We start from the raw sequence: 21,793 nt of genomic DNA on the forward strand, positions 1-21,793 counted from the left end.
AAATTAGTAATTAAGGAGTATTCTTATAAAAGAACTACTTATTTAAAGGGTATTATTATTTTTAAATATGCCATGCTAGCTTGAACTTACAAACTCAGCTGCTTTTTAGGTTCATCCTTTTGCCTTAGCCCTTGCTAATGAGTTGATGGATCAAATCAAATCTTTTAGGCCCATGTATCTTGAAGATTCAAAACAAATATTTTATTTTAAATATTGCGATATGGTATCAGATTGTATAAAGTTGAAATTTAGTTAATCGTATAGTTTAAAATTTTTTGTATTGTATATTTTTTAACAAATATAAAACTCCTACAAATTTATAAAAATTATCAATTTTTTCACTATTTTAAAGTAGTGTGATAAAAAAGACAAAAGGGAGAGAAAATTGTAAAATAAAATATTGAAATTGAAAATCAAAGAGAAGTTTTGTTATGCAATGTAATTATTTTAAAAATATTTATATAACATATAATAAGAACCCTATAATGTTATAGGGTGTATAACTCTTTTTTTTCCCCTTATATGACCAAACAAGAATTATTTTTCTAATGCTACATTTTAACAAAATCCATATGACATTATATATGCAAGATTTTTTTCAAAAAAATGTTTTCTAAGCCCTTTTAGATAATAAATAAATGTGCTTTAGAATTTTCCCCAAATTAGTAAGTAACCATAAAGCTAAACACTATCTAAATCCAAATAAATAGCAAAGTCCATTAAAAAACATTGATGTAGCGAATGAGACTGTTTTTATTAGTTTCGGACCTTTTCGAGGCTTGACGTATGATCTTTTGCCGTAAGTGCTTCTCCTTGAATAGAGTCTTATGTGGCTTAAATTTGAATTAGCCCGATTCTAATATAAATATCTGGTGTGTTGGTTTGGAACTCTTTCAAGGCTCAAGTTGTGGATATCGAGAAAATCTTTTGTAGAAAATGGTTCTCCTCGAATGAATTAATCCAACTCTAATATGAATATCGAGCACTAAATGAAAACGAAAAAAAAATCTATATGTCAAGGTGCTATTTCACTTGTTTCCTTCTCCAATCTCCATATTATATTGAGAGACATTGGCCTTACCCTTAGAAAAACCAAATCTTGAAAATATTGGTCAGACTTGGGATCTTGGGTAGCTCACATAGTGTTATTTGGGAACTGTGAGGAAAGAGTTCTTTTTTTTTTTTCAATATACAAACTGTGTTGTTCACTGTTATCAACTCCATCAATTGTTTGCATTTTACGCTATTTCTTCTACTGCTGCATTGTTCTCTTTCTTGTTTAGAGTTTATTGGGATTTGTTTTGTTCACCATTTGTTTGAAGAAATGCCTGAACGATGGTATTGACCCAATTTGCAAGACCTTATAATTTTTGCTCTTTTTTGAGTTTACCTGCTACCCCTTGTAAAAATTTTGTCCTAAACCCAAGAAAAAGAGTTGATTTTTGGAGAAAATCTGGGGGTTGTGAACTTGTTTTGGGTAAAAAGATGTGTTCTTTGAAGTTTGTTGAGCTAATTAGAAAGGGAAAAGAAGAGCATAGTGTATGTTGTTGTTGTTGTGGAGAAGGGTCGCAAAGTGAAGGTGATATGAAGTTAGAGGCTGAAATTTTAGCCTTCATGGAGAAGTCTCAGAATCCAGATGCATTTCCTACTAGAAAAGATTTGGAAAAGGCAGGAAGATTTGATTTGATTGAGGCTATTAGGAATAGGGGTGGATGGTATTCGTTTGGTTGGGACTCAGAAGAGGAACCCTTTGAGGCTGAGGAAATGGATTTTGATATTGAGGAGTTACAAAGGAGAGTTGAGAAATATCAAGAAAGTGATTCTGGTTCTGATTTTTCATCTGGGGATTCTTCTCAGCCAGCTTCCTCCTCTGGTAGATCACTGTGAGGTTCCCTCTTTGCAAATTGTGCTTCTGTTTATGAGTGGTCTATTGTGTTTAGGTGACTGCACGTTATTGTTTTTATGGTTTCTTGCATATCTGCTCTGCACTGCTTTGATATTAACTGTCATGTTTTTCCTTTTACTGCTTTGATTTGTTTGAGTCGAGGGTCTTTCAAAAACATTCCCTTTAGGTAGTGGTAAGGCCTGCTTACACTCTATCCTCCCCAGACTTCACTTTGTGGGTTTCACTTGGTATGTTGTTATCGTGTTTCGTCTATTTGTTTATCTTGGTTCTTGTTGATAAAGAATAGTGTGTCTAAGGATTTTGCTATTAGTACAAAATCTTTTACTCTGAGCCAATAGAGTTATTTGAAGGATTCTTTGTTTCTAAGTATTTATTGTGATTCAATTTGTTTGCCATTCATCATGGATTGTTTATTGTATCTGGAATCCTGTGATAAGAATGTGCCACCAAAATTTAAAGGCAAGTTCTACTAAGCGGTGGTTAGACCGGTCATGTTGTATGGAGTGGAGTGTTAGCCAATATAGAACTCCACCTTCAGAAGATGGCGGAGATAAGGATGCTTAGGTGGATGTGTGAGCATACTACTTACTAGGAGAGACAAAATTAGCAATGAAGATATTTGGACAAGGTAGGAGTGTCCTCAATAGAGGAGAATATGGTGGAATCAAGGCTGAGATGGTTTGGGCATGTGCAGAGGAGATGCACGGATGCCCCCGTGCTGAGGTGTGAGAGGTTGGCTAGGGATGGTTTCAAAAGAGGTAGAGATAGAGCAAAGCAATATTGGGGAGAGGTGATTAGACATTGACATGCAGTTGCTACTACTTATCGTGGACATGACCTTAGATTGGTGGTTATGGAGGACACATATTAGTGTAGGAGGTAGGTTAGTTAGTTGTGCGTTGTCCTTTGAGTTTGGTTATTGTTTGTGTTTTTCTTACACTTTGATTATCGTTGTATCTTGTTATGACAATTGCTTAGGATGATTTCTCAGATTGGATGTAGTGTTTTGCCATGACTGTCTTCATTTATGTTATTTCTTTACCTATACATTGACTGTTTCTTTTCACGAGCTGAGGGTGTATCAAAAACAACCTTTCTAACTCTAAGGTAGTGGTAACGTATGCGTACACTATGACTTTGTGGGATTACACTGGGTATGTTGTTGTTGTTATTTGAAAATTTGTTAAGTGCTTCCTGTGTTTAAAAATATCAAGAAAGTGATTCTGGTTCTGATTTTTTGTTTGGGGATTCTTTTCAGCCAACTTCCTCCTCTGGTAGACCACTGTGAGGTTCCTCCTTGCAAAATGTGCTTTTGCTTATTCTGTATGTTTCCTCTCTTTTGTCCATTTGTTTATCTTGGTTCTTGTTGATAAAGAATAGTGTTTGTCACTTGAAAGATTTTGCTATTAGTAGAGAAACTTTTACTTTGAGCCAAAAATAGAAGCTATAAGCAGGATTCTTTGTTTCCAAGTGTTTATTGTGATATAATTTACTTGCCATTCATCGTGGATTACGTTGGGTTTATGTAAAAATTTTGTTAATTGCTTTAGTATCTTACTTTCCTTTGCCTTTGTATTAGAGAAGCTGTGGTTGAGGAAGATAGTGCAAATGAAGGGATTGAAGGGATATTGAACCGATTAGAGAAAGAGAGAATCTCATCTCTTGGTATTAATACTAGCAAATATGGATACGGAGCTAATCATTCAAGTAGGGATAACATCGATGACAGAAGCTCTGGAACCACTACAGGTAGAGCTCCATACAGGACTGACCTGGGAAAAAATGGAAGCCTCACGACAAGTAGCCCCACTAAAGGCGGTTTAAGTGATTCAGGAGGTCAGCTTAACCATAAATACACGCCAGATATGTGGAGATCATGGAGCACTCAACGTGCATGCCCCGAAGGCACAGAGTTTGAAGGTATTTGCTTCCCTGAATCTAATCATATTCATAGTTTGTAGCCTCAATTTGACCCCTTCCATGTACAGTTGGTGAGGTAGATTTTGATAAGAGACCAAATGGAGGTAAAACTGAAACTTCAAGACATGATGTATTTACCGTCAAAGAGAATAGTTACGGAACTCCGGAAAGATGGATATATAACAACCATAATGATATAAGTACTCGTCTTCAGCATTTAGAGCTTGAGCTATCCTCAACACTTCACTCGCTGAGATCCAAGAGCCTAGAGGTCAATTCAAAGGAGGTAGAAATCTGCATCTCCTGTTTGTTCAGAATTGCATCTTTCATTAGTCATGCATCTTAATGTTAATTTCCCTACTATGATAGCTTTTATGTTCTATTTCATTCTGTAGCATGGGGGATTTGACTAGCTGTAATGCAATTCTTCCAACCCAAACCATCAATGTCGCTCACTTCTGTTAAATATGTTTAAATCTGCTCAGTCTTGTTCTAACCTCAAGATATTTTCTTACTGTATTTCTCAGAGCACAGGGAATTTATTCCTACCAGAGATTTTCCTGTGGATTTGAACTCAATAACATTGTAGGCTGGTAGTTCTTCCTTGTACTCCCACATCCTCTTCCAAAGAATAGAAAATGATCTAACAGCAAAATTTTCATTTCACCTGCCACCTGTTTAATTTGGAAATTCTTTGAAATTCCAAAATATATGCATTCTGTCTGTTGGTATTTTTGCGGGATGACGCTCATATCACTGAAATCTTGTTTTCTAAGGTTCTTGGAAGATCCCCTAGTGATTTGCAGAAGCTTTCTGATGCACGGGAGTTCCAGGAGAACGACGTCATAAATGCTCAGAAGAGATTGCGGTCCATACGTGCAAAACTTGCAATACTGGAGGGGAAAGTTGCGTTAACATTGACGTCTGTATCATTTCTCATTCTTTTATTATTCATTTTATTCTATATACCCACCAATACTGAATCCTCACACCCTACTCTTTCAGTGATGCAGAGAAGTTGTTGGCAAGGAAGCAGAAGAAGATTGACAGTGCTAGCAAAGCTTTACAGCTTCTTCGTACTACTCAGATTGTTTGGCATAACTCTGCCTCAGAGGTTCTTCTAACAGGCTCATTTGATGGATGGACAACACAGGTTCGATTTTACTTCCCCATATGTAATAAGGAATAGGAGGCAACATTTTACTGACAAATAGTTAGAAAGTACAAATGTGATGCAATTTTTATTGTTGGTGTTAAGCATCTGTTTCTGTAACTTAATTTGGAAGTAGCCAAAACCACTAATTTTACTAAGGGTGTTCAGGATTTAATAAATATGTACAAATAGTAATAGTTAACCTATATACCCTATATAATTATCTAGCTAATGGTGTTCAACTGGCCGTCCTTGAGTATATGTGGCTTCTCCCAGTTACTACACAATATTCTGTACAATAGCCAAAGAGTCGTTTGTTTAACAGTATTTTAAACCACTTATATCTCCTAATATTGAAAACTCTGCAGTTCTATAAATCCGCTTTCACAAAAAAACAAAACAAATTTTGTGGTAATAGTTTCAATGGGCTTCTTGTCCTCAGTTAATAGAATGATATGTTGTATTGACTTGCAGAGGAAGATGGAGAAATTGCGCACTGGTGTTTTTTCTGTAAGCCTAAAGTTGTACCCGGGCATCTATGAGGTGTGTGTAACCCCTTTTAATGTGATATATGAACTTAAACTTTAAATGTTATAGCGTATTTTGAACTTTGAAGTCGTTGCCATCATCTCATTCTTTTGTTGCAGATCAAATTCATTGTTGATGGCATATGGAAGGTTGATCCTTTAAGGGCCGTTGTTCACAACAATGGTCATGAAAATAATCTTCTCATTGTCACATAACAGCAAGTCGCAGAAAAGTTACTGTAGGAACTGATAGATTAGAAACTTGATACTATGTGTTGTTGTCTTGTAATTACTCCCAAGCAGCAAATGTCTCGAAAGAATCTGATTGACATTGTAATGGTAGGTTCCATCATTGAATTTTGTAGTTTCATTCCATTCTTTGCCACACACAACTGGTACAGAATCTGATTCCCAGCCATATAAAGTGAGCATGTGTTCCAAATATCTGAGCTAAATTTGGATCAATTATTCTTTCAAGGCAGTCATATTCTTTTCTGTATCATGTTTCCTTATCTATTTACTGTACACATTTAGCTGGCTTGTTTGAGACGAGAGTCTACGAAACAGCCCACGGAGGTATAGGTAAGGTCTACATACAACCTTGGACCAACCCCACTCGTGGGATTACACTACGTATGTTGTCGTATTCAGCTGGTTTGTTGCTGATTTTTAGAGGAGAAATGTTGCATACAGAGATTGTACATTGACATTGCTTGCAACAAAGCAATTGATAAAGAAGATGCCTTTTGATTATTCTGATAAGCAACATAATTAGCAATTACATTTCAAATCCAGAACATTGCTATATTAGGAACTGGACTTCACAGTATACGTCCTGATAACAAATGTAAAACCACTGCCACAGTAAACTCTACCAACACATGGTTTCCTGGATGGTTCATTGCATAAACTTACAGCACGAGGGCCAGTTTGATCGTTTGTATCTCCTAAACCAAGCTGACCGTGTTCACCCCAACCCCATGTCATTACTGATCCGTCATCTGCTGAAAAGTTAAAATAGTACAGAAGTGAATATGCAATTGATGGTTTGTTATGGTAAACTTTAACATCAGATTCTCACCTGTTACCACGGCAGAATGCTCAGCCCCTGCACCAATTTGGACAACCTTTGTACTATTGAAGTCGAGGACTCTTTGCAGGACACCTTCATCTTCTGTGCAAATGGAGCCATATGCAGATACTTAATACAATATGATTTGAAAATCAGATAGAGTAAGCCATTAAATAATTAGGCTTAATTGTTGTTACCTTACATTTGGTGTGGATAAGAATAAGCGTTAGATGTAGAGGACCTTGAATTTGCCTAAAAACTATTACTGGTAGTGAAATGAAACGGACCTATTCAAATGGAATAGATATGGAAGATTCATATAGCCGATCCCAACTAGTTTCTGATTGAGACCAGATTGGCTGATTGAATACACCATCAAATAGCAAAAATCATAGATTATCAATTTGACAACAATTCCAAAAGACATTTCAGTGGGTGAGAATTGCAAGTTCGTGTCCAATAAATGAAGTTTGACATTATGTTTAGGAGGGTTGACTTGGCCAAATTATTATTGGACTGATTCCACGGGATACTTGTCACCTCCCACCATCAACGAGTATCAAGTAACTCTATCCACAAAGGCGAGGACAGATGGGATGAAATAGTGTATTTTGTTTCAGCTGGGATTTGGGGCCCTTTACCAATAATTCTTTCTATTTCAGGTTAAAAATTCCAATGTTTTTTCCTCTTCAAATATTAACTACACACAGGTAACCTTAGCTCTTCTATTGAACTTCTGAATGAATCTGATATTCTTTCCATCATATATTTGGAAAACTACTTTTCCCCTCTTTTAATGTCATTGCATTTGATGAAATACAGCAGCCAGTACTGTTCTGTAGTTTGGTGCCAAAGCATTTAGCGGAAAAGCCACCAGAGTGCTGCTTCGCATGAGTATTTTTGTTTCTCCTATATGTTTATTACTTATAGAGGTCAATTAATCGGGCAAAAGAACAACAACAACATTTCGGTGTAGTTCCATAAGTGGGGACTGAGGAAGATAGGATGTACCCAGACCTTACCACTACTTTAGTGGGTTAGAGAGGTTGTTTCCGACAGAACCTCAACAGAATGATGCATTACCAAAACAAGCTAGAAAGCAAGGTATCGGGCAAACAGGGATTTACAAATGGATGGTCAGTATGACAACTCATGACCACATAGAAACACATTATTTTATGAGAAGTTTAATTTAAAGTGTTTTTAGCATCATTTTCACCTTTTCAACTTAATTAAGAGAGGTAATCTACTTCTTTCATACAAGGATTCAATCAAGTTAAGAGAGAAGACCATCCATTGTGAGAATCCAATCAGAAGAAGCAGGAAAAAGAGACGACAAATCCGTAAAATTTTACAAAAGTTTATGCAGAAAGGTGATTGAAGATCATTACCAGATATATGATTCATCCCATTGGCTTTTTGAGCACCGGTAGGAACATTATAATTATACCTGCCAAGCATGTATACTTCCCCATCACCTATGAAATGGTAAAAGAGGACATATTATATTTTTATATACCTTGTAATATTCCCTTCATGTATTATTAAGTTGGTAATAATTGAGATCTAAAGCCTAACATACCTGTCAATACAAGAGCGTGGTTCCACCCTAAAGCGACCTGGCTGAATAATAAGTCTGCAGTAACACGGCGGGGAGTATACACATCTGGGGCTCCATGAAATGATCTTCCCCATATATATAAATGTCCATTCACTTTTTAAAAAAAAGATTAAAAAACTTAGCAATATATAACAGGTGACAGTATTACCAACTTGATAAGATTTATCATTCATTAATGGGATGAAGCTACAACCACCAAGTAGCGAATGCTGAGACCAGATAGAGGTTGAACCAGTATCATTTGTATTATATTACATAAGAGTTCTTAAAACTTACTGGATATTGCTGCGCTGTGATCTCCATTTGCAGTGACACTCCTGATTTTGACATTTTCAAAACCCAAAGTAACCTGAGGAGTGCTAACTGACTTCAGTTTGTCATCAGATATACCAAGTTGACCACGTTTTCCGGAACCAAATCCGTAGATAAGATCCTCTGTATCTCCTAAGAAGTTGATTGGAGTGAAAAATCAGCTTCAACAAATTCAATGTACATGCTTATGTTGTGACAAGTGTATGAACAAGCATTGTGGTAAAATTACTTGCTTACAAATTGATGAGTATAATTTTAAGAATAACTCTAATCAACCTGCTTTTTCTATCCAAACAAGGTGATCGCCTGATATGAAACCAGATATATAGAAATTATTAAGTAATGTACGATAACGAGTAATCTGTTCTTAAATTGTGTCGTTAACTATGACACACAGAATTCGTTTATATTATTCTTACTGGCTTATGATATTTGTGACATATTTCATAAAACCAGCTTAATGATATGATGGTGCAGATCAGATGTTAATTTTAGTAGAGAAGTAGCTAAAGAACTCCGTTTTCCACAACTGTAAGAGAGAACGCAGAATTTCACACTGAATTAATTATAGTTTTTTTGTCACAATGAGAATAAAGAAACTATTGGCATACTCAACTTGATTATTTCACCATGCAGTAATATCTGGAGTTCTAATGTTAAAAGGCCTGATTGCTGTGACTAGTCACAACTCACAACAATTTAATTTCATTTCAAGCTCATGACAATAAACCATATAGTGCTAGCGAGAGTTTTAAGAGAAGCTTCAAAGCACTATCACACTATTATGGAAAATGACAAAACTATGGCCAGTTATACAAATGAGAACAGAGATGCAGTACACAGTGTTCTCAGAAAGCGGCAACAGTGTTACAATGTTAATATAACCAGATAGACAAAAAGTGCAATACTCAGCCTGCTTTACCTTTTAGTAAGACAAGTGAATGACGCATACCACAAGCAATTTGCTCGACATGCCTAGCCTTGAAGTGCAACACTTGTGCAGGAGAACATCTTGAGATATAATCCTCATGCCCAAGCTGACCAAATGAACCATCTCCAGAAGTGAATACGTAACCAGTATCTGGTAATTGTAGAACATTTACACTCAAAGGCAAACTAAAACAGGTAATCAATTAAACAAGACTCCTCCAGTGATATACCACAGTTCTTCAGAGTCAAAATTGCAGCATGAGAACATAAAACATTCAGGAATATACTAAACCAACGAGTAGTTTCAAAAGTTCATATCATCTTTTTTTTCCTATTAATGGTGACGGAAAATTTCATATCATCTGTTTCCCAAAAGCTTTCAGTATCATCAGGAAAAAACCTTTACGAGTAACATAGTGCACAAAGATGGCTTCGAACAAGGATATACAAATTTCTGCTGTAGTATCTGCACATTTCAATGTACCCTAAGCGTGAAGGAGTTAACTTTAACTTGGGAAGCCCAACAACAACAACATACCCAATGCAATCCCACAAGGGGAGCCTGAGAAGGTAGAGAAACAGTTCCAAAAGACCCTCGGCTCAAGTGCAACAAATCATAGTAGTTTTGAAAAAGGAATTGCGGCAGTGAAGAAAACATAACTGAAATCTCATGAAACATAATTGGAATCTCAATGCATGGACTTTCAATTACAATATAATTAATAATATTCAAATACGACCAACTGAGTAACTTGAAATAAAGTATTTTGGAACCAAAAAAGTGATAGCACGAAAAATAACAATCCAAATTTCACATTAGATTGATAGCTGAAGCAGAGAGAATGAAACCTGAAACAAATCCTGAGTGATTCCATCCAGCAGAAGCATGTGTAATGAAGATACCTTCCAAATACTCTACTGACTTTGGGTGTAAGCAGTTAACCATCTCCCCATGGCCCAACTGACCAGAAGTACCTCTCCCCCAAGTTAGCACTCTTCCACCTGCAAAACCCCCAACAAAAATGTTTTTACTTTGAAAAGTAAAAATCTTTCTATTGAATCTCACACCAAAGATGATATCTTTAACCAACAAGCTTGTTCTTTTTCTGTTTCTCTTTCTGTGGAAGTTCATCTAAACACCGTCAAGTATTTTCCTTTTTATTAAAACAAATAAGTCACAATATTTCCATTGATGCTCACATCAAGATGGTACCATCTTTACTTCAGAACCCCATCAAGATCTCTTCTTACTTTTTTCTGATATAATATTTCGATTGAAGCTCAACTCCAAATACTGTGTCGTCCTTACTGCGAAACCCTATGAATGTTTTCATTCTTTCGTCCCATTGAATTTGAATCTCACACCAAAAGTCTTAACTGCGAGACACTGTCAAAGTTTTCATTTTTCCTTCTTTAAAAAGTCAATATATTTTCATGAAATCTCACATGAAAAAGGTGTCAACTTTACTCCAAAGCCTGCTATATCTTAGTAGCTCAATTAGTTGGATACATGAACTTTCACCTTGTTGGTAAGGGTTCGATTCTCTACTATGTACTTCTTTCCCCATTCTCCCTTCTCCTAACCCCACCCTCCAAAATAAAACTTAAACCCCATCAAGTAGAAAATACACAGACTGAATCTCAAACAAAGAAGGTGTCAACTTTACTGCAAAACCTTAAAACACGAGAAATTTTAATAGCTCAGTTAGTTGTCTACGTGAACTTTCATCTTGTTGATAAGGGTTCGATTCACCATCCTGTAATTATTTCCCCTCCTCCTAATCCCAAACCAAAAAAAAGAAAACTCAAACCCCATCAAGTAAAAACACATAAATACACAAATTCGAATCTCACACGAAAAAAGATGTCATCTTTACTGAAAAACCATAAACCCCATCAATAATATAAGTTCTGAGAGTAGATTAAAACAGCATACCAGGGGTAAGGGCAATGACATGAGCTCCACCACAAGAGATATGAGAAATAGGACCAAAAGAAGAAAGAGAATGAATGAGTTGAGGTTTGTGTTCATCTTGGAGTTTTCCTGTTCCTAATTGTCCCTCTGTTCCTGCTCCCCAGCTCCATATTTCTTCTTCTTCTTCTTCTTCTCTGCTTTTAATTCTTTCGGTTTCTTCCATCACTTTGTTCTTCTCATCAATCATGTACTTTTATCAACTTTGATTTTGCAGTAAATGAGATGATTATGATAACCTTAAAAGATTGAAAATTATTTGTAAATCTATATATAATTTTAAATTATCAAATAGAAGTTTCTTTCCACCTAAAAACTAATTATTAATTTTCTCTTTAAATTATCGATACCTTTAAAAATACCTCAATATTTAAATAACTAAGCTTAATTTATCTGCAATCAAATTCTTATAGAAATATAAAATAAAGCGAAAAATATTGAAACTCTCTAAATTTGGATAGGATTTAGAGATAATATATCACTTATATTATTAAATTCGAATATATTTCAGTTCAATTAATTAATCAAAATAAAAAATATTTTTAGAACTTTCAATAATTCAAATTAAAAACTAATATACTATTTAATTATACTATAGAATCACAAGATTATATTAAATTAAAAAAAATTAAGTATTTAAATTAAAAATAATTAATCTTATAATATTTTTTAAAACAATATATTAATTAAAATAATCATAAAATTTAAAGTACATAATTTATATGAACATGAAATATGCGTTTAACAAAATATTAATATCATCGAATTATAAAAGTATTTGATAAGAAAATAATTTATTAAATTTAAATAAAAATTTATGAACATGATGTATATGTTTAATAAAAATATTGATGTCATCAAATTATAAGAATATTTGGTAAAAAAATAATTTATTAAAATTTAAATAAAAATAAATAACTTGCAAGGTAAAATATTAGTGAAACAAATAAAACTCAAAATATAACAGAAATTCAAAGCAAAAAAATTCACTTTCCAAACAGGTCCTAAATGTGGTGGTTTGAGCAGTTGTCTAAGCAAAGCAAAAGGCGATTACCAGTGATCGGCGGCAACGATGATGGTGGATCTGAGTTCCTTCTCCGACGAGAAATTTGATCCGAAAAAATGGATAAACTCAGCGTGCCAGTCACGGCATCCACAGGATCCACTAGACAAACACTTGATAGATCTGGAAATGAAGCTTCAGATGGTGTCTGAAGAGATCGCCGCTTCCCTGGAGGAGCAAAGCTCAGCCGCACTCCTCCGTGTCCCCCGCGCTAATCGGGATGTCATCCGCCTTCGTGACGATGCTCTCTCCCTTCGCTCCTCTCTCTCTACCATCCTCCAAAAACTTAAAAAAGTTCTCTCTCTTTCCCCTACATTTTCTGTTATTGCATCATTTGCTTCACTGAAATTAAAGCAATGACACACTTCCTATCTCATAACTTTGATTCCTTTGCAGGCTGAGGGATCATCTGCTGAATCTGTAGCTACATTAGCAAAAGTTGATACTGTCAAGCGGAGAATGGAAGCTGCGTATGAGACATTGCAGGTAATACTTTCATAACTCTAGATGAAACCAAAATACTGTATTTAACACTAGCAATTTTGCAGTTTCATGCTAATTTTCTGATTTTATGACTTCGAAATACTTGAATTTTCTGGTTTGAAGGATGCTGCTGGTTTAACTCAATTAAGCTCAACAGTGGAGGAAGTATTTGCTAGTGGTGACCTTCCACGAGCTGCAGAAACTCTGGCTAATATGAGGCACTGTTTGTCTGCCGTTGGAGAGGTGAGTTTCGACTTGCTTGTTTTTACATAGCATGCCAATGTGTGTGGTATGTGCAGTGAAATAGTTCTTGCTTTATTAAGTCTTTTGCAATTTTCAGGTTGCTGAATTTGCCAATATTAGGAGGCAACTAGAAGTTTTAGAAGACAGACTAGACTCAGTTGTCCAACCTCGACTGACAGATGCTCTAAGCAATCGAAAGGTGACTTTAGCTCTCTTTCTCCTTTGTAATCCTTTTCTAAAGGTTATATTGTATGTTTTCAAATGAATGCATTCTTCCATCATAAATCTTTAAGAGAACTGTAATAAACGCTCGTTGCTATTTTTTAGGTTGATGTTGCCCAAGAAATGCGTGCGATTCTTCTGAGAATTGGGAGATTCAAGTCGTTAGAGATGCACTACACCATGGTCCACCTTAAGCCAATAAAGCGGCTTTGGGAAGATTTTGACTTGAGGCAGCAGGCTAATAAAGTTGCAAATGAAAAAAGTGAAATGGATAGACTATCAAATTCTCAGGATTTTCAACCGTCCATGATATCATTCTCAAGTTGGCTGACTAGTTTCTACGATGAATTGTTGCTTTATCTTGAACAGGAGTGGAAGTGGTACGAATAGCTTTTCTGCAACTTTTTCTTAGATAATTCTACTTAGTTTTGCGCCTAGGGTTTTGGTTCAGTGGAAGGACACAATGTGAGACGTGTGAATGGGGCGCACGTCACGGGTTAGAACCCTGCCACTGACTAGTTGCCTGGAATTTAAGTGAAAGCAGGGTAGAGGGAAAGCTATATTCTCCAGAGTTTTGAACTGTGGACCAACTAATGTTGGGCCAGCTAACTCACTTGGTACTTTTTCATGAAAGAAGAAAGAAAAATCTACTTTGTTTTCCTCCTAGAGATTGGAAGTCATATGCTCTCTTGCTTTCAGATTTTTTAATTTTGTCTTAATTGAGGTTACTGATTAAGCATTCTTATATTCTAGACTGACATCTCGATATTGGTTCTTATTCGAGTACAACTTAGGAAATAAAAAGATTACTATAAAAAGAATGAAATGGATAAACGTCCCAAAACGAGTTGTTGGCTGGGTTTAGGCGTTAGAGTAAGAACCTGGAGGTCCAGGGTTTAAACAATGTCTTTAAAGGATTCCTTGAGGCACCAGGTGCACCTAAGTACTGAAACTTAGGTGCATTGCAAATTGGGAGTTCCGTTTCAGTTAAGTGGTACTTCATTGCAGTCATGAAAGTGCTTAGGTGTGCTTCTCAATGCTCACGGTATCTTGAAGTGGCAGGAACTAGAGTAAATACACGTGGAAATTGATATGTGAAATCGTAATAAAAATGAGGAGACAACCTGATGTCTCCATTTAATGATCCTCTAGTGAACAATAGATATTTTTGTTGCAGGTGTATGTTTGCCTTTCCAGAAGAATACAGAACTCTTGTACCAAGCCTACTAAATGAAGCAATGTCAACTATTGGTGTGAGTTTTGCATCACAGATCAATCTTGCCGTTGGGGATGCCGTGACTGAGACAAAAACCTTGGCGAAAGGTGAGGTTTTATTATTCTTAAGGAGTTTTTGAGAACCATGATCTGAATAACTTCTTGTTCTCTTTCACAGTTGCATGTAGTTTCATCTAAGAATAAGTTTGTCGTGTTTTCTGATCTTTCTGTTATGATGTTGCCTTCTCTGTTTCATCAAACATTCTGAAGAATCGGTGTCCAACTAGTTCACAAGCATATAAATGGATTAAACTAGTCATATACATGGATTGTTGAAATTGAAGTTTTGAGCGTGCAAATCAACCATTTGGATGTCACTATCACCAATTTATGCATGGAAGATTCAGCTCTAATTTCCCTATTTTGTTGTTTTTGGATTTCACTATCGCTATACCTGGATAACAAAGTTCTTGGATGTTTTCCATCCATTCTGCCTCAGATTTTGCATTGACTTTCAGGTATAATTGACATTTCAAATGGAGATTTGCCAAAAGGTGCCAAGATTCAGACTAAACATTTGGAAGCCCTTATTGAACTTCATAATACAACAGGGAGCTTTGCTAGGAACATTCAGCACCTGTTTTCAGATGCTGATCCTCAAGTTTTTCTGGATGCACTGAAGGCAGTGTACCTTCCTTATGAATTTTTCAAAAGGCGGTAAGCATACAAAATGCAAATATTCTTGTTTACCCCTTTTGACTTCTCAAATTCACATTTTTTTCCCGCTGCATATGCCCTTGTCCAGATACCAATTTTTTTCTATTCATTTTTCTTGGTGCTTTCTCTAGGAGCAGTACACTGGCTCTCACGTGAAGGTCTTTTATTTGATTTAAACACATTTATGTGGTGTGATTTAGTTGAGTACCATCATGATGTAAGTAGTATATATAGCCTTAGTCCTTTCAAGTCTTGTATTATTGAGTTGAGTACCATCATCACGTAAGTTGTATACATAGCCGTAGTCCTTTCAAGTTGGAGATTATTGAGTTGGAGAAGTTCGTTCTATTCTAGGTGACTAAGTTGCAAAAGTTTAGTGCTTTTGATGAGGGTAGTAGCAATATGGGTCTGTTGATTCTTCTTTCATTTCTTTTATGCAAGTGTTTTTAGGAATAATGACTACTCAGTATCTTGTGATATGCGATATTACATCACTCTGTTTTTTCGTTCACATACTTGACCTTTATGCTAGATGAAGCATAGTTGGAGCTGGTTGTAATATATAAGTATCAACTTGTAGGTCAATTAACTTGAGGTTTCCTGCTTAAATATCATCATCCTGATACAATCAGAAGTATGGACTATTTACATGTAAAGATAACGTGTTGGGTGGTTTTGGTGGTTTTGTTAGACTGTTGAGCATGTTTTTCAAGTACTTCATCTGGTGCCATTGGTGGATCTGGAGCGTAATTGCAAGGTTATCTGCTTTTCAGTATCAAGTATGTGTATCCTAAATGCTTTTAAATTTGTGATCTAGATATGGACAGATGGAGCGTGCAGTTCTCTCTAGTGAGATTGCAGGACTTGATCTCAGAGGAGCCGCTGTTACTCTTGTGGGAGTCCAGGGAGTTGAACTTAGTGAAACTGTACGAAGGATGGAAGAGTCAATTCCACAAGTCATTTTGCTTCTTGAGGCAGCAGTTGAAAGATGCATCAACTTTACTGGTGGCTCTGAGGTGGATGAGCTAATTCTCGTGCTGGATGATGTCATGCTACAGTATATTTCCACTTTGCAGGAGAATGTAAAATCACTGAGAGCTGTTTGTGGACTGGATGTGGATGCTATTAGTACAAAGAAAGATGCAGGATCAGAAAGAAGGGAAACAGCTTCAAATGCACGTAAAGTTGACTTCACATCAAGTGAGGAGGAGTGGTCATTTGTTCAAGGTGCATTGCAGATCCTCACTGTTGCTGATTGTTTAACCAGCAGATCTTCAGTCTTTGAAGCTTCCCTCAAGGCTACTCTTGCTAGGTTGAGTACAAGCCTCTCTTTCTCAGTTTTTGGGTCAAGAATTGATCAGAACAAGCCAGATATAGTCAATGATGATGGAAATGGGCAATTATCTGTGGCTCGAAAAGCTGCCTTGGATGTGGCAGCTGTGAGACTGGTGGATATTCCTGAAAAGGCTCGGAAGCTTCTTAATTTATTGGAGCAGGTCAGTGGCTCCCACAATAGTTACAGATATGTGGAAGTTTTGGCTTTTTATTTTTTGAGTTCCTTAGCAATTCTATTCCTTCAATGCATCCTTTCCAATCTTCTACAATGGAAATTTGATCTCACTTTGACGTCGTCTTTTTTGTGCCTTCTGCAGTCTAAAGATCCCAGGTTCCATGCACTTCCAGTAGCATCACAACGAGTTACAGCTTTCTCAGACGCAGTCAATGAGCTTGTTTACGATGTTCTCATTTCAAAAATACGGCAGCAGTTCAATGATTTGTCACGGCTGCCCATATGGTCATCTGTTGAAGAACATAGTCTAAGGCCCCTCCCAACCTTCAGTTCATACCCACAATCTTATGTGACTGGCGTTGGTGAATATCTCCTTACGTTACCCCAACAACTAGAGCCACTTGTAGAGAATATTTCCAACAGCGATCCCAATGCTGATGAAGCCCAGTACTTTGCAACTGAATGGATGTTCAAGGTATATATGTTTTAGTTATATATTTTGTCATCAAGTGTTGAGCATTTACCTACAAGTATGCTATCAACTGAGCTTTATTCCACCTGGTCAGCTACACCACCATGTAGAGGCGGAGTTTGATTAGGAACTACTTTTGCAGGGTGCTTTCTTTTTTCTTTCTACGAATCCACGTCTCCAAGTGTATTTCTTCTCACAGTTATTTCCTTTGCCTTTGTTTTTGAAAAGGTTGCTGAAGGTGCCACTGCACTTTACATGGAACAGCTTCGAGGGATCCAGTATATAACAGATCGTGGAGCACAACAACTCTCTGTTGATATCGAGTATCTAAGCAATGTACTATCAGCTCTATCAATGCCAATTCCTACATGTCTTGCTACATTCCAGACATGTTTTTCAACACCTAAAGATCAGCTCAAGGATCTTATAAAGTCAGATTCTGGGAATCAGCTTGATCTTCCTACTGCTAACCTTGTCTGCAAGATGCGACGTATCAGTTTAGAATAATGACTACTTAGTCATGCTGTGTTGTTACTGCTGCAGAAATGGTACAACACTAAACCTATTTGTTGTAGAGAGTTTTGTTTTTTTCTCCTTTCTCCATAGATAACAGTTGTGTTTACTTTCTAGACCTTGACAAATTTTTGTACAAGTACGTTCTAAAGTTATATGTGAAAGATATGATTTTTGTCAATAATTCTGAATTCTCTATGATATATCCCCTCAAGTACATATATTATATCCCAAAACAGATGAAAGAATTTCAAATTCAGTTATGAATATTTAAGAGGCTCCTATTGACTTCTAAACAAGATGATTTCATTCACTAAAAACATAGATTCGATTGGCTGGCGAATCTCTAAAAAGAACAATCAATACAAGTACATCTTTCCCATGAGTTCTATTAGCTGTACAATCCTCCCAACAAGGTCAAAAGAAAAGGTTATCAACATCCATGTTATCCCTCAGTCTTCACTTTTGATGCCGCACCCATGTTGGATTCTCCAAAATACACTACTTTTGGCGAATCCAACAAGCACCATTGACAGTTTTGAAGAGTCCGAGCAACAAAGCTCATAGCTCATATGTCTTGTACAGGTTTAAGTATGATTTGATATTAGCTCAGTAATAACTTCTTTACCTTGAAGCCTTCTTACCCCTGAATCTCTAGTTCGTTCCCAGAGAATGCCTTACAACGATCACACCTGATGAGCAAAGGATGAACAGTGATACCTTCTAATTGATGTTAGTGCAAATCATTCTATGTAAAATTCTGCAAAAGATAAATAGCAAATCTATAGCAGAATAGAGACAGTAAGGTAAAATATTCCTCTTTTCAAGTTATCTTGCATGAACCTTCCCAGCTAAATTGGTACTGCTGCGGCAGGATTTTATGGAAGAAAACATTGAAAGATTATAAATCACTTATGCTTGAAACAAAATGACATTTCTTCCTATGGATAAGAGAGATATTTACCAAATCAGCGATAAAGCAAGAAGCAGGGTGGGGAGGCCTATACCAAACTACAAGAAACCTGTAATCAAGCATCGTCTTTATATACATTATATGATAACATTGATACTTCAGAAAATGAGTGTAAGAAAATTTGAGATAGCTCCTGTCACTAGGATTCAAGATGGTGGACATCTTATCATTCTTGAGATGTACAAATTAAAGAACAAAATACAATGCTCCAACTCTCTAACCACTCAATATCAATGTAATGCATTATTACTAGTAAAAACTGTTCAAAATCGAGACAATAACATCATCCACAAACATCTGATCAACGTTTACAGACATCATGCTCAACTCTCATAACCCATAGATGTCTCCAAAATAGTCAACAAGAAGGTTTCAAATGTGCCATCAGTACTTACCAGAAAAGATAGTTAACACAGGGTGAATTAGCTCAACAAGATTATATGGCTGCCTTCTATATATTACACAAGCTAAAAGCCATCAGAAAAAGAAGATTCTTCTACATACCCCTTTGTGTAGGAGAATCCTAAAAATGTAATGTGAAAACTCATCAACGCTGTCAACTTCTTCCAAGTGGTATGCTGCAAGTACAAGTATTGAGGAACCAAAGTGTAGTAACATCTATCTTTTCGACAAAATCAAAATCAAGGACCAGCATCTTATTTGCTAAGAGAGAAGCCTACATGAATTACATACTCAAATGGAAAAAAAAACAATTTACGTACATGATCGTTTTTTAGTGCTAGTATTACACAGAGAAGAAAAACAAACAAGATAGGAACCTTATTGAAAGAACAACTAGAACTGAAAATCACCCAACTAATCTGCAATAAAAAACTCAACATTTACCTAAAGCCATATAGCTAATGTTACAAGTGAGGCAATCCCTCAAACAACGACCATAAGTTACAAAATATCATCATAGGCAACGATTTCCCTACCCTTGTAAGGCTCAACCAGCCTTGTACTAACATGTGCACGAACATTACCGCCAGCATTATCATTATCCTCATCTCTGGGGTTCACAATTGCTGATCCCAGTCGATTACTTCTTCCGTGCCTACTTAGTGGCACTTCTGCTTTAACTAGCTTTGATGCAACCGTTGATGTGGATAGTTCATCCTTTCTCATCACACCTTCTTTCCACTGCGATGCATGGTCAGTTGCCCATATTACCTGAACCTGTCATCCCCAACAAAAGTAATGCCGCAATACATCAGCTCTTAATTTTACTTTTAAAAAAATACATCTTGGATAAAATTCAACATGCTACAATGTGTTACTCTACCTTGATTATGCAAAAATTATATACATTGTCTGTGTATACATGCTACAACCTTACATTGCCCATCTATATAATTTAAATCAATTATACCAGCTAAAGTAACACCCACATGCCAAAATTCTTGGCCGAGCTAGGACCAAGAATTTAGCTAGCGTTTAACCATAAATTTTGGGACTAGTTTTTTAAATTTTATCTTCAAATATCCGTTTGATCATGAAACTAGAATCTAATCTTCAACTATTTTCAAGTTCCCAAATTTTTGAATTTTTGAGACTTCCACTCATATAACTTCTTTTTCCCAAGAAAATTATGTCCAAATTCAACTTCAAATTCCAAAAATGACAACTTTTTTTATTACCGTGATATCCGGCTGACTAATTTCACACGGGATACTTGCCACCTCCCATTAGCAACTTTCACATGGGATACGTGCCACCTTCCACTAGTAACTTTCACACGGGATACGTGCCACCTTCCACTAGCAACTTTCATACGGATACTTGTCACCTCCCACTACCAGGTAACTTTGTCCACCAAAGCTAGACTGATGGAAACAATCACTACTACCGGTTAACTCTGCTCACCAAAGCTAGGACGATGAACCAACCACCTAGTTTTTATTATCTCGGTGGTGAGATTTGAACCTAAGATCTCACGGCTCTCAACTACATTAATGACCACTAGGCACACCCTTAGATGCCAATAAATAACAAATTCAAAAGCTCAAATTTGCAAACAAAGACTCAATTTTGCAAACATCTAACAGACCCAGGTGAAATTAACACAAAAAGAAGCAAACTTGACACAAATTTCTACAATTAGAAGATATTAGAAAAAAAAGAGGAGAAAGGGACATACAGGCTTGGAGTGGAGAGTAATGGGGAAAGATGAATCTTCGGCAGCTTCAACAGCAGATTGAGCAAAATCATTAGAACGGTAAGTGATATGAGCAAGACCATTAGGGTCCATACGAGTTCGAGAGATGGATCCGTAAATCTCAAAACGAGATTTAATGTCGAGCACAGAGCATTCAGAAGGAACACCAATAACCACCACAGTAGCCGGCTGTTGCTTGTTGGTCGATGAGTTGTCTTCCGGCACCGGCAATGGATCGTCGGTGATCGGTGTTGGACGGCGGCGCTTGGGGAAGGAGTACGGTGCGTGGCGATTGAAGTGGCTTCTCTCTCTCTTGCGGCCCATGATTTTGGGTTCTAATTGGCTTTGGAGATTTCGACTATTTATTCTTTCTTTTTTTTCTTTCACTTTTCGACTATGATTCGTAAATTATATTAAAGATGTAAATTGTATTAAGTAAGTTTATCGAGTTTTTTCGAAATAAATTAAAAAGGAAATTATGTTAGAAACTTAAAGAATGCTGAATAGTATCGAATTATTTAGATTTGTGAAATATTTGATTATTTATGATAAAATTTGCGTATAACTACAAAGATTGTTTTGAATAAAGATATATTATTAACAATTGAAGCTTGTTTGTTTTATTGAGATTAATATATCTGAATTTTAAATATAGATTTATACATTAAAAAATTTTTAATGCATATTTAAATCTTAAAAAGAATGTATTAAGATTTGAATTTGACTAATTAAGAGGATTTGTTTTTCTTTTTTAACATTTTAAGTGTTCTTGAGTTTTGGTTGGTGAGATTTTTTAAAATTAACAAGAATT

At 36.1% G+C, this 21,793-nt stretch overlaps 4 protein-coding genes across 8 annotated transcripts; 2 read left to right on the forward strand and 2 right to left on the reverse strand.

Moving 5' to 3' along the window:
- Positions 1–1,037: 1,037 nt before the first annotated feature.
- On the forward strand, positions 1,038–6,003 carry LOC107018713 (protein PTST homolog 2, chloroplastic). 2 transcript variants are annotated; one of them, XM_015219265.2, is made up of 7 exons: positions 1,038–1,883; positions 3,486–3,826; positions 3,895–4,112; positions 4,603–4,748; positions 4,832–4,979; positions 5,454–5,522; positions 5,627–6,003. In XM_015219265.2, the coding sequence occupies exons 1-7, from the start codon at positions 1,336–1,338 to the stop codon at positions 5,720–5,722; spliced, it is 1,566 nt and encodes a 521-aa protein (XP_015074751.1). In that variant the 5' UTR covers positions 1,038–1,335; the 3' UTR covers positions 5,723–6,003. The 2 variants fall into 2 exon arrangements, with proteins under 2 accessions (XP_015074751.1, XP_015074752.1); XM_015219266.2 differs by having other exon boundaries at positions 1,038–1,873; positions 3,491–3,826.
- Positions 6,004–6,209: 206 nt separating this feature from the next.
- LOC107018789 (ultraviolet-B receptor UVR8) lies at positions 6,210–11,667 on the reverse strand. 4 transcript variants are annotated; one of them, XM_015219364.2, is made up of 8 exons: positions 11,378–11,667; positions 10,291–10,443; positions 9,434–9,592; positions 8,476–8,634; positions 8,161–8,292; positions 7,970–8,056; positions 6,588–6,680; positions 6,210–6,507 (listed from the first exon to the last, which is right to left on the reverse strand). In XM_015219364.2, the coding sequence occupies exons 1-8, from the start codon at positions 11,601–11,603 to the stop codon at positions 6,314–6,316; spliced, it is 1,203 nt and encodes a 400-aa protein (XP_015074850.1). In that variant the 5' UTR covers positions 11,604–11,667; the 3' UTR covers positions 6,210–6,313. The 4 variants fall into 4 exon arrangements, with proteins under 4 accessions (XP_015074850.1, XP_015074849.1, XP_015074847.1 ...); XM_015219363.2 differs by having other exon boundaries at positions 6,210–6,510; positions 11,378–11,666; XM_015219361.2 differs by having other exon boundaries at positions 8,476–8,643; positions 11,378–11,666.
- A 716-nt stretch (positions 11,668–12,383) lies between these two features.
- Positions 12,384–18,035, forward strand: LOC107020335 (conserved oligomeric Golgi complex subunit 7). Its single transcript, XM_015220654.2, has 10 exons — positions 12,384–12,770; positions 12,873–12,962; positions 13,083–13,202; positions 13,300–13,401; positions 13,530–13,804; positions 14,602–14,747; positions 15,158–15,356; positions 16,174–16,852; positions 17,009–17,341; positions 17,567–18,035. The coding sequence occupies exons 1-10, from the start codon at positions 12,486–12,488 to the stop codon at positions 17,843–17,845; spliced, it is 2,508 nt and encodes an 835-aa protein (XP_015076140.1). The 5' UTR covers positions 12,384–12,485; the 3' UTR covers positions 17,846–18,035.
- Positions 18,036–19,361: 1,326 nt separating this feature from the next.
- On the reverse strand, positions 19,362–21,349 carry LOC107020336 (uncharacterized protein At1g27050). The gene is made up of 2 exons (XM_015220655.2): positions 20,965–21,349; positions 19,362–20,003 (listed from the first exon to the last, which is right to left on the reverse strand). The coding sequence occupies exons 1-2, from the start codon at positions 21,304–21,306 to the stop codon at positions 19,728–19,730; spliced, it is 618 nt and encodes a 205-aa protein (XP_015076141.1). The 5' UTR covers positions 21,307–21,349; the 3' UTR covers positions 19,362–19,727.
- Between the last annotated feature and the right edge of the window lie 444 nt (positions 21,350–21,793).

Source organism: Solanum pennellii, chromosome 5 (genome assembly GCF_001406875.1).
Source record: "Solanum pennellii chromosome 5, SPENNV200".
NCBI lineage: Eukaryota > Viridiplantae > Streptophyta > Magnoliopsida > Solanales > Solanaceae > Solanum > Solanum pennellii.

Excerpts from the sequence above, each read along its gene's own strand:
- LOC107018713 (XM_015219265.2), top strand. The coding sequence starts at position 1,336 with ATGGTATTGACCCAATTTGCAAGACCTTATAATTTTTGCTCTTTTTTG. Across the intron at positions 1,884-3,485 it reads TCCTCCTCTGGTAGATCACT|AGAAGCTGTGGTTGAGGAAG; the intron begins GTGAGGTTCCCT and ends CCTTTGTATTAG. Across the intron at positions 4,113-4,602 it reads TAGAGGTCAATTCAAAGGAG|GTTCTTGGAAGATCCCCTAG; the intron begins GTAGAAATCTGC and ends TTGTTTTCTAAG.
- LOC107020336 (XM_015220655.2), bottom strand. The coding sequence starts at position 21,306 with ATGGGCCGCAAGAGAGAGAGAAGCCACTTCAATCGCCACGCACCGTAC. Across the intron at positions 20,004-20,964 it reads TTACTCTCCACTCCAAGCCT|GTTCAGGTAATATGGGCAAC; the intron begins GTATGTCCCTTT and ends TGGGGATGACAG.
- LOC107018789 (XM_015219360.2), bottom strand. The coding sequence starts at position 11,603 with ATGATTGATGAGAAGAACAAAGTGATGGAAGAAACCGAAAGAATTAAA. Across the intron at positions 10,444-11,377 it reads TGTCATTGCCCTTACCCCTG|GTGGAAGAGTGCTAACTTGG; the intron begins GTATGCTGTTTT and ends GGGGTTTTGCAG. Across the intron at positions 8,057-8,160 it reads CCACGCTCTTGTATTGACAG|GTGATGGGGAAGTATACATG; the intron begins GTATGTTAGGCT and ends ACCATTTCATAG.
- LOC107020335 (XM_015220654.2), top strand. The coding sequence starts at position 12,486 with ATGATGGTGGATCTGAGTTCCTTCTCCGACGAGAAATTTGATCCGAAA. Across the intron at positions 12,771-12,872 it reads TCCTCCAAAAACTTAAAAAA|GCTGAGGGATCATCTGCTGA; the intron begins GTTCTCTCTCTT and ends ATTCCTTTGCAG. Across the intron at positions 13,402-13,529 it reads ATGCTCTAAGCAATCGAAAG|GTTGATGTTGCCCAAGAAAT; the intron begins GTGACTTTAGCT and ends GCTATTTTTTAG.